A 15,974-nucleotide genomic window follows, 5' to 3' on the forward strand; every position below is an offset into this window, starting at 1 on the left:
ATATTTTCCATTACTGAGTCTCTCCTTGTTTTACAGCTTTTCCAAGTTGCTTATATAGTGATCAAAATGGGTAACTCTCCACGTCCTGGCGTCTGGGCTCTAGAACGATCAACAGACAATGGAGAAACCTACACGCCATGGCAGTACTACGCTGGAAATTTGGCGTAAGTATCCTTGTTTTGGACCAGGGATCGTGTTTTTCATTACACCGCAGTTACGTTTTGCAGCATGAAAGGAATCGGAGACCTTATAGAGTTCATGGCTTATGTATATGAATAGTAAGAGAAAGTCTTCATAGTATATACATATAAATATAATTGTGTAGTTCTCAGTAACTTCTAAAACTCAAACTTTTTTTTCCATCATTGCTGATGCGTCTATTGCTGGATCTCCTCGCGAAGAGGATACTCTTTGACTCCTATTTTTCTGAGAACCCTTCTCTCAGCGTTTCTTTGCGTTACAGATAAAACTTTACCTCTTTAATTTAGTGGCCTTCCCCATACACACACCCTCACACACACACACTATATATATATATATATATATATATATATATATATATATATATATATATATATATATATATATATATATATATTACTGAAAGGACTTCATTCAAACTGGATGGTATCTAATGGAGTTTTTATTCAAAAGTTACAAGCTTTCTTGGACAAACAGTCCACATTATCAAGTATCCGTACAATGAGCAAACGCATAGTCCGGCTGTATTTATATCTGTGTGCTGGGTACTTTTAATCCTATAATCGCCTAGCTCTTCCTGTGACCTCCACCCTCTCTTGACCTTGGTCTTTCTCTGATCCCTGGTTCCAGATGTCCGTTTTCCGTGCGTTCTCTTGCGTTTTTTTTTTCGTTTCCTTGCTACTGTGGGTATACGATTTTTCTAGATATGCTGTCTTCAAAGCCGTTTCCGGTGTTCCTGCCATCGTGTTGTTGGCGCAAGTTATGAAGGCGTTCTCTACAACCAGTCTAGATGTTTTGTTGGTGTTCCTGTACAGAAAACATCTAGACTGGTTGTAGAGAACGCCTTCATAACTTGCGCCAACAACACGATGGCAGGGAACACCGAAACGGCTTTGAAGACAGCATATCTAGAAAATCGTATACTCCACAGTAGCAAGGGAAACGAAGAAAAAACGCAAGAGAACGCACGGAAAACGGACATCTGGAACCAGGGATCAGAGAAAGACCAAGGTCAAGAGAGGGTGGAGGTCACACAGGAAGAGCTAGGCGATTATAGGATTAAAAAAGTACCCAGCACACAGATATAAATACAGCCGGACTATGCGTTTGCTCATTGTACGGACATTCTGATAATGTGGACTGTTTGTCCAAGAAAGCTTGTAACTTTTTGAATAAAACTCCATTAGATACCATCCAGTTTGAATGAGGTCCTTTAGTAATTCTACTAATGCACAGAACAATTGTGTATGTGATAAAGTTAATATATATATATATATATATATATATATATATATATAATATATAGATATATGTATAAATCTATATATTAATACACACACACATATTATATATATATATATATATATATATATATATATATATATATATATATATATATATATATATATTATGTTGTTATGTATGTTGCGTATTTTTCGTAGAACCTTTCATTCAGCATTTCTTATGTTACAGATAAAACTACTCTCCCTCTCTATTTCCGTGGCCTCCCCATACACACACACACACTCACTCACTATATACTCGTGTATATACAGTATATATATACATACATATGTGTGTGTGTGTGCGTACATACGTATATTATGCTTATTTCATGTTGTGTAACCTATGAATAAGTTTACATGACGGTGATGGCTGAAACCAACTGTCTTCACAATCATGCGTCTTATTTCAGCGAGTGTGAATCCTTTTTCGGAAAGGAAAGTCTGAAACCCATCGAGGAGGATGACGACGTCAACTGCATCACACATTTCTCAAAAGTTGTTCCCCTGGAGGGAGGAGAGGTAAGCCATCACATATTTCTCAAAAGCTTTGCCCAAGGAAGGAGAGTTATGTCATCAAACATTTCTCAAACTCTAAGCTCCTCGAAGCAGGAGAGATAAGTTATCGAACATTTTTCATAAGCTGACCTCCTTGAAGCAGGAGAGATAAGGTATGGAACATTTTTCAAAAGCTGACCTCCTTGAAGCAGGAGAGATAAGTTATCAAACATTTCTCAAACGCTGACCTCCTTGAAGCAGGAGAGATAAGTTATCAAACATTTTTTCAAACGCTGACCTCCTTGAAGCAGGAGAGATAAGTTATCAAGCATTTTTCAAAAGCTGACCCCCTTGAAGCAGGAGAGATAAGTTATCAAACATTTCTCAAACACTGACCTCCTAGAAGTAGGAGAGATAAGTCATCACATGATTCTCAGATATTGTCCCTTTGGAATGAGGAAATGTAAATCATTACATAGTCTCAAAGATCGGTGTCTTGGAAGGAAAGATAAGTTGTCATACATTTCTCAAAAACTGTGGTCCTGGGCAGAGGTAGATCATACATTTTTCAAAGGTTGTACCCCTGGAGGGGGTGGTAAGTCATCACACATTTCCCAGAATTCATGCCCTTTGAAGTTGTAGCCTTAGAAAGAGGAGAAGCAAGTCTTGTATGTGAGGAATTCTTTCACATCAGCTTCAAGTTATTGTGTTCTGTCCTTCTCTAGAAAGCTAGGAGGTGAGTACTAAAATGAGTTGTTGCAAGTATGAGGAGTGCAGTGAAACCAAATGGCGAGATATGTGCAAATGTTATGAATGACCTTAGAATATTTGGGAAGCCATAATTATGATTTTTTTTCACGTATGATTTCATTATAGTTCTGTGAGCTAGTTTCCACTTTGGTGAGAGAGCGGTCGTCTTATGGAACTGCCCTTAGTGAGGCTTCACCAGGACCACTGGGTGTTGAATGCTGTACGAAGGAGGCGTGTGCAAATTACATTAATAATGACGTGTGCTTTTCAGATTGTTGTCCAGCTTCTGAATAACAGACCCAGCGCCAACAGTTTCTTCAACTCGACAGTCTTGCAGCAGTTTACTCGTGCAACAAACGTTCGCCTGCGTTTACTGCGCACAAAAACATTCCTTGGCCACCTTATGTCAGTTGAAAGAGAAGACCCTACTGTGACCAGAAGGGTAAGATAAGACTGAGAGATTTTCTTGGTAGAATGTGGGTTGTTGCGCTAAATTTCTTGACACAATACCTATACCAATTTCCTGTGTATGAAGGGTTCATGAAAATTTTGAGAAACAAATGATTAAAGGACTAAATTCTTCTAAACGTTATCACATGTAGTCCATTCAAGCCCCATATGCTACAAATTAATGTCTCACAAAAATTTGGTAAAAAACCATATATGACAGTTTGCTTAAAATAGTTATATAATGTTCATCTGCTTGACGTTAGATTTTCATTAACATTTCATAAAAAAATATATATATAAAAGACAGAAATAAAAGAAAAATATTAACCTGTTAGAATTACATGTTGAAAAATATAAATGACTAACGGAATTCACTGTAAGTGTGCGTGTATATATATATATATATATATATATATATATATATATATATATATATATATATATATATATATATATATATATATATATATATATATATATAATATATATATAAATATATATAATATATATATATATATATATATTTTTATATAAATTATATATATATACTGGAAAATTATATATATATATAAATATATATATATTATATTTATATATATATATACATACATATATATATATATATATATATATATATATATATATATATATTATATATATATATATATATATATATATATATATATATATATATATATAATTTGTGGCTATATATATAGGAAGAATCGCACATTACGACTGTTTTTAGAACTTCATTTACACTGGAAAATTCATCCAACAATGTAGGGGTGCATTTTGTACTTAAGTAGTAAACGTTGTCCATTTCAGTATTTCTATTCCATCAAAGACATCAGTATCGGAGGACGTTGCGTCTGCAACGGCCACGCTGACGTCTGTGACCTGACTGATCCGGATGACCTCTACAAACTGAAGTGCAGATGTCAGCACAACACGTGCGGCTCTCAGTGCGAGAGATGCTGCCCTGGATTCATTCAGAAGAAGTGGAGACCCGCCGGTTACCAAGACAGCTTTGTGTGTGAACGTAAGCATCCGTTGAAACTTTGACCTGCGACCTTCAAGATCAGTGTTACGCTTCTCTTAAGACGGGGTCTTATGTACACTGTTTTTTCTTCGTTCAGAATTATGCACCACAAATTGTATGAAGTAGCCTCTATGAGCACCAGAATCGAAGGTTTATTGCTCATTCTAGTGTGATATTACCACAACTTTGATTGGACACTACAGTAGATAAATCTCCATTAATTGGTTCCAAATCTGGCAGCGAGATGCTGGCTTATGGAAAACTGCCTTTAGGATTCTTTAAAGTATGAATTTGCTCTAAGGAGATTCTAACCGTCGTTTATAACACCCTACACCTGACTTATAGTTAATGCCTCAGATTACCACGTAGGAGCTCAATTCTCTCGACATTTCTATCACTGGAACAGTCTGAATATGCGGTTTATGTACACATTTATAATATGCACTGTCTGTGGGTACACGTCACGCATGTATAAGCAACCACGTGTATACACGGCATGTACAATTCTGCGGACGTAATCTGCATAATTGGGAAGCCAGCAGAGTACGCGATATGCCATTAAGGACTGAGCTGAATAGTTTTTAATTCTGTGGATATAAATTAAACAAAAATTTATTAACGGTTTGCTAGAGACTTTCCATGGTCTAAAAGGTTTGGATAGTCTTTGCATTTTTAGTAAACTGGACAGTATCAACATTTAACGAGGAATTTTACATAATACTTCAAAGCATCATAGTGTACCTTAAGTGAATGCTACTTCAGTTGAGAAAAGAAACAAACTTTAATTAAAAGCTGAGTTGAATTGCATATTAAACTTACGCACACGCACATACAGACACATATATATATACAGTATATATATACATGTATATATCATACATTTATATACATACTGTATATATATAAATATATACTCGTATATAATATATATGTATGTATGTGTATGTATGTATGCACTGTATATATGAAGGGGCAATTTTTCAATGGTGAAAAACCGAATAGTTGGAATGATGTACATATATGAAAATTGGCGAATGTGAAATGGAATTTCGGGTCGGATTAGACGCATTCCAATAATTTCCATGAGGTAACACCTTAGCTATATTTTGTACAACTTATGTGCAGAGGCAAATTGAGTTACATCACTATTCTCGACGTCTTACTGTTTTCCAGCGTGCAATTGCTTCGGACACACCAACGAATGTCTTTACGACGAAGAAGTCGACGAGAAGAATCTCTCCATTGACATATTTGGTAACTACGAAGGAGGAGGAGTTTGTCAGAACTGCCGGCACAACACCAAAGGAATCAACTGCAACGAGTGTATGGATGGATACTACAGGCCTTATGGCAAAGAGCTCAACGACACTGACGTCTGCCAGCCTTGTGACTGCAACGTATTTTACTCCACCGGAAACTGCGCCGACGGCACAGGGCAGTGCCAGTGCCGACCGGAGTTTCTTCCACCCTTCTGCAGGGAATGCAATGATGGTTACTATGATTACCCTGATTGCAAGCCCTGCGACTGTCACAAAAACGGAACGATCGGCGGAGTCTGCGAAGTTGGGGGTGGCCAGTGCCCATGCAAGGAGAACTACCAAGGTCTGAACTGTGATGAGTGCGCTCCAGGTTACTACAACTTCCCCGAGTGCTTGCCTTGCGAGTGCAGCGAGATCGGTACCCTCGATAACAGCACCTGTGACATTGAAACTGGCCAGTGTGGCTGCGTCAACAAGTTTGGGGGACGGAGATGCGATAGATGTGCCCATGGCTATTTTGATTACCCATCTTGTGCCTGTAAGTATAACCTTGAAGAAATAAACTCAAAGTTATAAACTCTGAATTTCCATGTTTTTAAATCTTTTTGAAAATTCCTAAGTAGAGAGTTTTCATTTTTTAATTTTATCAGTTAAATGGGGTGTTTCAGTCTGTTTACGATTTTCCAGAAAAAAACTATATGTAATTGGTCGTCAATCCTGAGTGTAAAGGTTATGGTTAATCGTTGTATTCATCTCTATAAGGGCTCACCGTGTGAGGGCCCATTTTTCTCAGTTCGAATTTAAAGTCGAATGGGATCTCCCGTCATTTGTGATGCGACATTATTTCTCTGCCAAATCATTTTTCCCCAGCAATACATAATGACAAACAGGAATTTGATGTACAGCAGGCATACTTATTACTCACTGTATAATAATTTAGATTTAATGAATACGAATGAAATGGTCTAGATTAAACAGTTTTCCTCCTTTTCAGTTTGTAACTGTGATGCACAGGAGCCCAGCCAGAAATCTGTGACAAAACTACCGGGGAATGTCTCTGCATGGAAGGTTTCAGTGGGTCACGTTGTGACAGCAATGCTCCAGGTTTCTGGGGTTATCCTTACATACAGATTTGTGGCTGCCATGAAAGAGGATCAGCTTCAACTGTCTGTGACGCATCTGGAGACTGCGCTTGCCTGACTGGCTTCTCTGGGCGAGCTTGTGACCAGTGCAGCTCTGGCTATTACAACTTCCCCGACTGCATTAAATGCGCCTGTGATTCTGCAGGAAGTATCGGTATTTCATGTGACAAAGATGGCAAGTGCAAGTGCAAACCAAACTACAGTGGAGTCCATTGTGATAAGTGCTTCGAGGGGTTCTATAACTTCCCTCTGTGTGAAGGTAACGTGTCCCTCGTGTTTTCGAAACCTGAGAGCCTTTCTGTGTCACTGCCACCCAGCTTTACTTTTTCCCTCATTCTAGCAATGCATCGTTTTTTTTTTTTATAAAAAGCCACATGTCTTCCATTTCACTTTTCATTCTTTGCCATTTCCCCTAGGTTAGGTAAACGCATTAGGTTACCTATTCCTTTTAGTCGTAAGAAAAAAATGCAAGCCCAGTTTTAACAGTATGCTTTCTTTGTAAGCTGATCTTAAAGCTACTCATATGATGTAAAATCATTTTGTTTTAAGTGCAGTATATGTAAAAACCATCTCTGAAAACTCAGGCTTTGAAGCTTTCATTTAGACAATTATCAACTTTTATACAAAATCACTTCACAACTCAGTACTGTACAAAATCACTTCATAACACAGTATTTAACATCATTGACCACATAGAGCCATCTGAGTGTCATACTTCACACCTGTGATACTAAGACATTTATTCACGCCTGTCTGGATATTTCACCATCAGTGAAGGGTGCCATGATTTTAACTATCTTCTGCTTTTTGCACTTTCAGAATGTAATTGCAACCCAGCTGGAGTGTTAGAAACTTTTGCTGGGTGTGGTAATGCTCCAGAAGGAGAGCTCTGCGAGTGCAAAGGGCGTGTGACAGGAAGGATTTGTGACACTTGCCGTCCTCTGTTCTGGAATCTGCGACAGGACAACCCAGAGGGGTGCGAGGAGTGCAAATGTGACACCTCTGGCACGGTAGGAGGAATGTCATCTTGCGAACAAAAGAGTGGTCAGTGTTTCTGCAAACCGGGAGTTCGTTCTCGCAGGTGCAACGAATGCCGAGATGGCACCTACAACCTACGGGACGACAACATGTTCGGGTGTACTAGCTGTGGCTGCAATTTAGGTGGCTCTGTGGATAACACGTGTGACAAAGAAACAGGCCAGTGTCGGTGTCGTCCTCGTGTCACTGGCCAGTACTGTAATGAGCCACTTCAGCTTCACTATTTCCCAACCTTTTACCAGCTGAAATATGAAGCAGAAGAAGGACGCACCCCACACAATACTGCAGTAAGGTATGATATCAATGGTTCGTTTTCTGGTAGTGATCGCTCAGGAGTTTAAGCAAGCGAGTCCAAGTAAACTGTAATGTATAAACTCTACAGTTTAACAACTACATTAGTGGAATTTCAAGAGTAAACATTTGGTGCTAATTCGTGGAACATTCATCGAAAGCTCAAATGAATTCAAATAAAGGAAAACATCATATATTCTGGTTATTCATTGTTATAGATTCTTGAAATATATATATATATATATATATATATATATATATATATATATATATATATATATATATATATATATATATATTTTTTTTTTTTTTTTTTTCCTGATAAAATGAGAAACGGTGGAAGTTAAGGTATGTAGCACAAACATCAAAGTTCCATTTGCCTATTTTGGGCATTCCTTTCATTTGAAGTATTTTACACCCAAGTATTTTTCCTTTTAGGTTTGGTTATGATGAAGAAGTCTACCCAGGTTATTCATGGAGAGGCTATGCCGTCTTTTCTGAAATTCAAAAGGAAATTATTAATGACGTATACATAGAGAAGCCATCACTTTATCGCATGGTGATGTCATACCATAACCCTAATAAGCACACTGTTGTTGGCAAGATCGTCATAACTCCAGATGACCCAACTGATTCACAACAGGTAACAGAGTATACAGAGGTGTAATATTGACCTGTTTTTAAATGATCTTTCTGCTTCAAGTTTATCTCTTCATTCATCCTGCTGTCGTTTGTCTTTTTCTTGTTTTGTTCTAGCCTGGGCTAGATAAGGGCGTTTCGTTGCCGGTCACTTGATTCTTTTCTTGTAGATACAATATATGTTGCTCTGGTTGCTTCTGGAACGCGTCAGCTTATGATCCAAAAGTATATTTTGTCAACTTTCAAATTATTTACATCCCTGCCCATCAACCGAGAATCTTAACATTAAACGAAAACCTCCGTTTGATGAAGCTTATGTAATGCGGTTGAACCAAAACCATCCACCTTATTCATTTCAGGAAGTTGATGTTCACTTTAGATCCACGTCTGAGCCGAAGCTCATGACGGTCGTCACTGTTCCCGGCGATTTCCCCGTCCCTCTCGTGATGAATCCTGGCCGATGGTCTATAGCTATCGTCAATGACAAAAACCTCTTCTTGGTAAGTTTGCCAAACGGTGTTCTCGCCCTTTCGTGTCTGTGTAAAATATCTTTTCAGATGACTTCATAATCCAGTAATCTTCACAACAATTGAGTATAGATTTGTAAGGGCCCTGGTCTCATTATGTTGGTGTACTGTAGTTGTTAATGACGTATTAAAATATTAAGTACAGAAAGGTTTTAAATGAGAAATAACCGGATGTCAATGACTGATTGAGTCTACGTTAAGTGAAGATGAAAGGGAAGTTATGACTGATTTATTTGTGCAGAAGGTATGATAAAAGGTCTAAAGTTGATGAAGGTCGTATAATTTTGTAATTGACTGATTTGATGGTGATTACATCGAATTTTTGTGAGTTCTGGTTTTCATGCTTATATAATAATATGGAAGTCAGTGGAAAGGATATTTAATAGTTTGTGGGAGCAGCAAGGAAATACAATAGACAACAATATATAAGCGGAGGAAAGAGCAAAAGTTTGGGTTGCCAGAAAATATCGGTGTGACTTATGAAATGTAAGGAGACAAGTAGCTATGGGATTTTTTAATTTAACTCTTGTGTATAAATTTTACTCGTATCCAGGGGCTTTGCAGACTACCTAACTAGTCCAACTTGCTCAAAGATATATAGCTTATGTCAAGGTGGAAAACTGTACAAGGATAAGAGAATAAAAATATTTAATTTGAATTTTATACTACCATGTGTGCACTTGAGGTAGCTATGATACTGACATACCTCTTGACTGTAACATTCAATTGAATACTAGTATTAAACAAGTTCCTTCTTTGTGACTCATCAAAACTTATGAAACGATACCAGTACTCCCACCGTAAGACTTCGCACTTACAATAAGTTTAGCATCAACACAATAAAAATGCCTCTTCGGAGAACACACACAAAAGAATCGCTGTATTTTTATTTATTTGTGCAACTTTACGCCGAATTTTAAATTTTTTTGAGTTAATTTTACATGATTTATGTCTCGGAACACAATAAAAAAATATGTTTTGTACTTGATTGATTTGAATCATCATGTTTCATTGTTTCTGTTTTGAAATTTCTCTTTGTCCCCGACCGCGAAAGAATTTACAAAAAAAATATTTCACATTTTGCCTTTCTTTCAGGATTACTTTGTATTGTTACCCCTTGCGTACTATGAAGGAGCAATTTTATCTGAGAACGTGACAGTCCCTTGTGCTTTGGGCCAAGATGAAAATCAGATGTGCGTGCACTACACATATCCTGATATCTATGAACACAGTTACATCTATGGTTCGGCTGGCTACCGCAAGGTTGGGAATGAACGGGAAGCTGTTGATTTATTTGATGATGAAGAGGTAAGTATTCCTTGAAAAGACTAGACTTGAATATTGCCATAAGAATTAAGGAAAATTGATATTTCCGAAAATATACTATGTGATTTGAAGTTTTCCCAGTTAAATTCCTATACAAAAGTCTTTACTCTTTACTTCTATGTACACGGGAGCTTTAATCAGAATCCTGGTAGGACTCCATAAGTATCACCTGAGTGGTTGTGGGAATTTTTACATTACTTTGTCATCGTTAGAATGCGAGCGAGTAGACTATATTTAAATAACAGAAAATGTAAATGAATCATTCTTTTCAAAAATACCATTAAAATTTCAATAAAATCCTGTCTTTTGAAGAAAACTTAAATTATATCGTGAGTAAAACAATAATGAATCTCTGGTTTTCTATAGAAAAAAAAATAAATCAATTGTCAATTTTTGCATAGTTACTGGAGACTGTCATACTATATTCTAGTTTTCTGTGTCAGGAATGTTTGAAACTCAACCAGCAGCATGGCTAAAAAAATTAGAGGTCTGCTATTTGACAATATAATTTTTCGTGATTCTCTGTTAGGCTACTTGGAAAATTAAAATCCTTACTCGAAAAGGGCCACAGAACATGCCTTCGTTATATTTCTCTTTGCTGCCCAGGTGCTGAGGGTGCTGGACACCCAGCCAATGGCTTGGCTGAACCACAACCAACCAGAGGTCCAGTATGATCTGAGACTCGGCAAATCCGGCCATCATATCCTCCTCATCAACTACTACACTCCAGAAGGCTCACCAACGACGAACGTCATGATTGAAACCTCAACCCGCAAAGGAAAAGAGAAGGGTCAGGCTATTCTGTATGACTGCCGGTACTCGACCACTTGTCGCCAGGTCATCACTGACCTCGAGGGAAAAGTTGGAGTCTTCCCATTCGACAGCAATTTCGTTAATGTTTTGATTAAAGTGAGTGTGACAGTCTACTACATGATCGTTTTGCAACTGCTGATCAACAATCAGAATTTAATCAGTATTCACTGATTTTCTGTGTGCAAAGTATTTGAGATAGAATATTATTCTAATTCTTGTTTTATCGATGGATGCTCTTTTATTTATTTAAAAATTGTTCATGTTTCTTAAATGATTTTATATCCACGACAACAAGCGTTTCACATTTTTACATGTGCAGGGTGAAACCAACACAAACATTGGCATCGAATCCATTGTGGCTGTCCCTCACGAAATGTGGCACGAGGACCTTGTGAGACTGCAGCCGGTGTGTGCTCGTCTCAACGGGGAATGCTTGACCTCCCAGTTCCCCCACCCACCCGAAACAACCAAGGTAAGTAGAGTAAGGTCATCTTATGTTAGGTCATGCGTGAGAATGTCAGTGTAAGTTCTCGTTCTTACCCGCCTGCCCAGTTTCTGGTCAGCCCTATGTGAATATAGAAAAAATTCTTACTGACCAGGTTAAACTCCCTCAGAATTATATTATTCTGTACTGTACTGGATTGAGGTCACAGGTATGATATGCAAGAATTTTCTATAATGTTGCCACTTTGTAATGATTATAATATATACCAGTACATAAATACCTGTCTGTACTTATGTGTACGCATGTTGGCAATAGGAGGGATACTGTTTTTATCTCCTCTTTCTCTCTCATCATATATATATATATATATATATATATATATATATATATATATATATATATATATATATATATATATATATATATATATTATATATATATATATATATATATATATATATATATATATGTGTGTGTGTGTGTGTGTGTGTGTGTGTGTGTGTGTATATGCATTGCATTGAAGGAAATTCACTGTTTAACTAGAATCCAAGCAAAGCTGAAGGGAAGTTTGCATATTACGGTACCATTATGTCAGATTTTTTCCAGGTAAACGGTATGGGTATCCAAGTAGCAAAAGAGATGACGTTTAGCATCAGTAGAGCTTAGACTGATCTCAGTTTTTCTCTGACTTTGATCTCTTTTCACCAAATCTTAAAATGCTGTGATGTGACTGAGCATGAGCAATGTGAAACTGTTCTAAGCCAGTAGGCAGTTTTGACTGGCTAACATTTTACCGTAAAGTTGGGAAATAAAAAGAACCTATCTCATTCCTCAGATCGAGTTTGAAAACAACTTGGAAGGGAAGAGGGCGGCTGAACTGCCTTGGGGAATTTCGAACAGCACAGGTCTCGTGTTCTTGAACCATAGCGACCCCATGGTAGATATCACCGGCAAACTACGATCAGCTGGTGGCTACGTCTTCATCGTTCATTACTATCAACCGCTGTACCCTGGTAAGTGAATAACTTTTCAAAAAAATAACTAGTTGAAACAACTGAATCAGTAAAATAGATATCCTAGCGTCATGATCTGTCTTATGATTGCACTAAGCTGAGGAATGTTTTGATAAATGTTTGATAGGTGAGCAGTGTTGAAATATGGTAAACCCTCAATAGGATTTGGTATTCATACACAGCGATGCTAACTTACTTTAGAAGAACCTCAAAAAATATGCAGTATATTCCAATGCCCTTTTTTTTTATCAAATAGATGCATTACTATTCAGTTCGGTACAGTTAAAGCCATCAAAGAAATGCTCTGTGAAAGAATGAAATCTGATATCAGGAAGATATTAAATCGATGAACTGAAAATATGAGGCTTTACAAATTTAATCGATCCAGACTTTTCACTTCCATCAGCACATCCTAATGGATGATCAGCTATAGAACAATACCATTTTGTTCTTGACATCCAGGGGCTTTATAACTTTTCATGAATAAAAATGCCGATTGTTTAAATGGGTAATGTTATTAGTTGGTCAACTTTTTGCTCATTCTATTTGAGTAATGTGGTGGATTGTTTCATGGTGATTAGCTGGCCACCATCATCTCTTTCTAGCTTCTTAACGTTGAGCACTTCAACATCCACTGTACTGTAATTGTGCTAGTAGCCTGTGAGTCAATGGTAGGTTTTGTTTTTAGCACATCCTGCAAATATATTGCATCGTAGACTGGAAAATTACTGCTGTACTCAGTCAAGAATTAAAAGGAGTATACTGTAGAAGTAATTATTAAAGTAAAGTATACTGTATGTAATTGAGCTGTGAACACTTACTAGCAACTTCGAGATCTCCTGTCATATGAAACATGAGAGCGGAATAGCTACACTTGCTTCCCTCCTGGACAAAGAATGAACCTAAAGATAATGAGAGTTTGCTTGATTTTTGGAAATGTACAGAATTTACATAATTTTTCCATAAATACTGATATCTTATTTTACTGCCAGTCGCATCCTTTCACCCATCCAAATGTTACATGACTGTTGGCTGGTGGCTGAGGCTAAAAATGAGATTGATTCAAGACATTTTAACGATTTTTGTATTTCGTATGACATTTTACCAAAAATTTTCAGCTTTACCAACATAAAGGTTAAATATATGATGCTGTTGATTTCAAAACTTGTTAAATAACTGTGCTTGTTTTCTCTCCTGTAATGACATTTTAAAGAAATTCTTCCCTGTCAGCAGAAACTGTCTTTTTTTTTTTACACATAAGCCTACCTTACTATTTTGCAGAAACGTCCATCTGATTTTCTTTTAATCTGCCTTTATCTGGCTTTCTCAGAGAACGAGTTGTATGGGCAGGTTTTGTTTGCAGATGAGAAAGGTTAAGTTATTTTGCATTTCTCTGGGAAAGTAGTTTCTGTATTGGCTGCATGGCATTTGATTTCATTACTAGAAACTACACTTACATTTTATGACATCGAGTAAGATTTAGCCTGTGGTTGTCTTAATTCTGTACTGTGTGGTAGTGAGAGGAGTGTACTGTTCTTTGATGGTTCATGAATTGAGCCTTTGTATGAGCTCAGACTAAAATGATATATCCTAGTTATATAGAATTTGATACTGTGGTGTGGAGTGTGTTGTAGAATTTAAAAGCTGAAACACCCTTTCCTTTTTCGTTCGATCTGAATTAGAACTCAGAATTTGAATGTTATTCTTGTGTGTTCACCTTTGGTAATCAAAGTTTAAGGTAAAGCATGCATTAGCATTGGCCGTAGTAGTTGTTTTCCAGATTTAAAGTGTAAGTTATATTTATTTGGCAATAGTATGTGACTTAATTAAATACGAATTGGAAAAAACTTAGGAGCTATAAGATAATCCCTCCATTATCAAGTAAAATACAACTTATCACAAGAGAGCCATTTTTTAATATAACCCAATCTTGCTGATCTGAGATGAGGTGTTACTATACATCTCTAATATCACACAATGACGTAACAAACTTCATCAGCTTTTTAGATATTCTAAGAGTAACGTAGGCCTGTTTTCCTTTCTGCTTCATGGGTGGGTGTTATGTGGATTTGAGACTACTATACCATACTATTGTCAGACCAGCAGTTGTTACCATTTTGTGTTTACTTGCGTATCTGTATAGTATTCTGTGTCGTGACATGAATATCATGTTCCTTTTACGTTATAATTTCTGTTTTAGCTAGACAAACTGAAACACTGAGGTTGAATAACCCAGTATGGAGAATGTCATATATCCTTGCCTTTTTTCTGTGAATTGAGGATAAAAACAGCAATTAAAACAATCATTTTTAAGATATTCAATCCTATCGTAATGTGTCATAAAAATCACCATCGTTACCATTATTATTGTCCTTATGCAGATGTAGTCATTGATTACAGTATTATTGATATGAATCTAAATGTGATCACCACCGTTACAGAGTTTGAAGTCGATGTGCTGCTTCAGAATGGACAGTTCTATGAGGCATCACTGGATGTTCACCATTGCCCTAGTACTTCAGGCTGTAGGGATGTTATCAAACATCCTGATGGTTCATATGTGTTCAACGTTCTTGAGAACTTTGTTTTATCGTTGAAGGTAAATTATAATTATCTTTGACAAAGAAACTATTCCTGAACATATTCCAATATTTTGCTCCCTGAAATATCCAGAATTAAATCAAGCAGAAACAACCATTCTCACTATATTTTCTGATGAAAACAGTATTTTGTGCTTCATTTACTTTGAAATTATAGCAAGAGATTAAAACAAACTCCTACACAGTTACTGTAATAAGGAGAGAAAACTGGAACACTTTCAGTATGTCTAATTCATTATTCCCTTACTGTTCGCATACATTATTTGCCAAAAGTATTGCCGTCTCATGTCAACCCTTTATTTCCAGGAACCAGATCATAAGTCATTATGGTTGGATTATCTTCTTGTAGTTCCTGCTGAACAGTTTACTCAAGAAATATTACACGAACTTCCACAAGACAGAACTGCCGAGTTTATAAGCCTCTGTGGACAAGATAATTTCAATCTTCAGCCAAACGCTTCTGGTAAGAGAGTGCCACTGCATGCCAATGTTCATTAATAATATTTGACATTGTTTCCCTTAATTGTCATAAACACTAAGACTGTAATTCTTTAGGATCTTGATAATGAATGCACCTTTCCATAAAAAAACATACAAAATCATTTGCTAAGTTCCATTTCGGTAATGACAGAGGAGTGTAGGGCACTGATTTATTAC

The 15,974-nt window shown here is 36.8% G+C and overlaps 1 protein-coding gene across 1 annotated transcript in view; it reads left to right on the top strand.

Moving 5' to 3' along the window:
- LanA (laminin subunit alpha) overlaps window positions 1-15,974 on the top strand; it is an 84,899-nt gene that overhangs the window by 13,407 nt on the left and 55,518 nt on the right. The window contains 17 exon segments of the mRNA XM_067087673.1: window positions 37-164; window positions 1,898-2,006; window positions 3,004-3,174; window positions 4,011-4,224; window positions 5,398-6,021; window positions 6,478-6,492; window positions 6,495-6,884; window positions 7,445-7,955; window positions 8,393-8,597; window positions 8,953-9,093; window positions 10,216-10,428; window positions 11,053-11,355; window positions 11,579-11,731; window positions 12,540-12,717; window positions 14,048-14,089; window positions 15,159-15,316; window positions 15,624-15,780. Coding sequence (XP_066943774.1) covers window positions 37-164; window positions 1,898-2,006; window positions 3,004-3,174; window positions 4,011-4,224; window positions 5,398-6,021; window positions 6,478-6,492; window positions 6,495-6,884; window positions 7,445-7,955; window positions 8,393-8,597; window positions 8,953-9,093; window positions 10,216-10,428; window positions 11,053-11,355; window positions 11,579-11,731; window positions 12,540-12,717; window positions 14,048-14,089; window positions 15,159-15,316; window positions 15,624-15,780 — 3,712 coding nt within the window.

The sequence above is a fragment of the Macrobrachium rosenbergii genome, chromosome 44, assembly GCF_040412425.1.
Source record: "Macrobrachium rosenbergii isolate ZJJX-2024 chromosome 44, ASM4041242v1, whole genome shotgun sequence".
Taxonomy (NCBI): Eukaryota; Metazoa; Arthropoda; class Malacostraca; order Decapoda; family Palaemonidae; genus Macrobrachium; species Macrobrachium rosenbergii.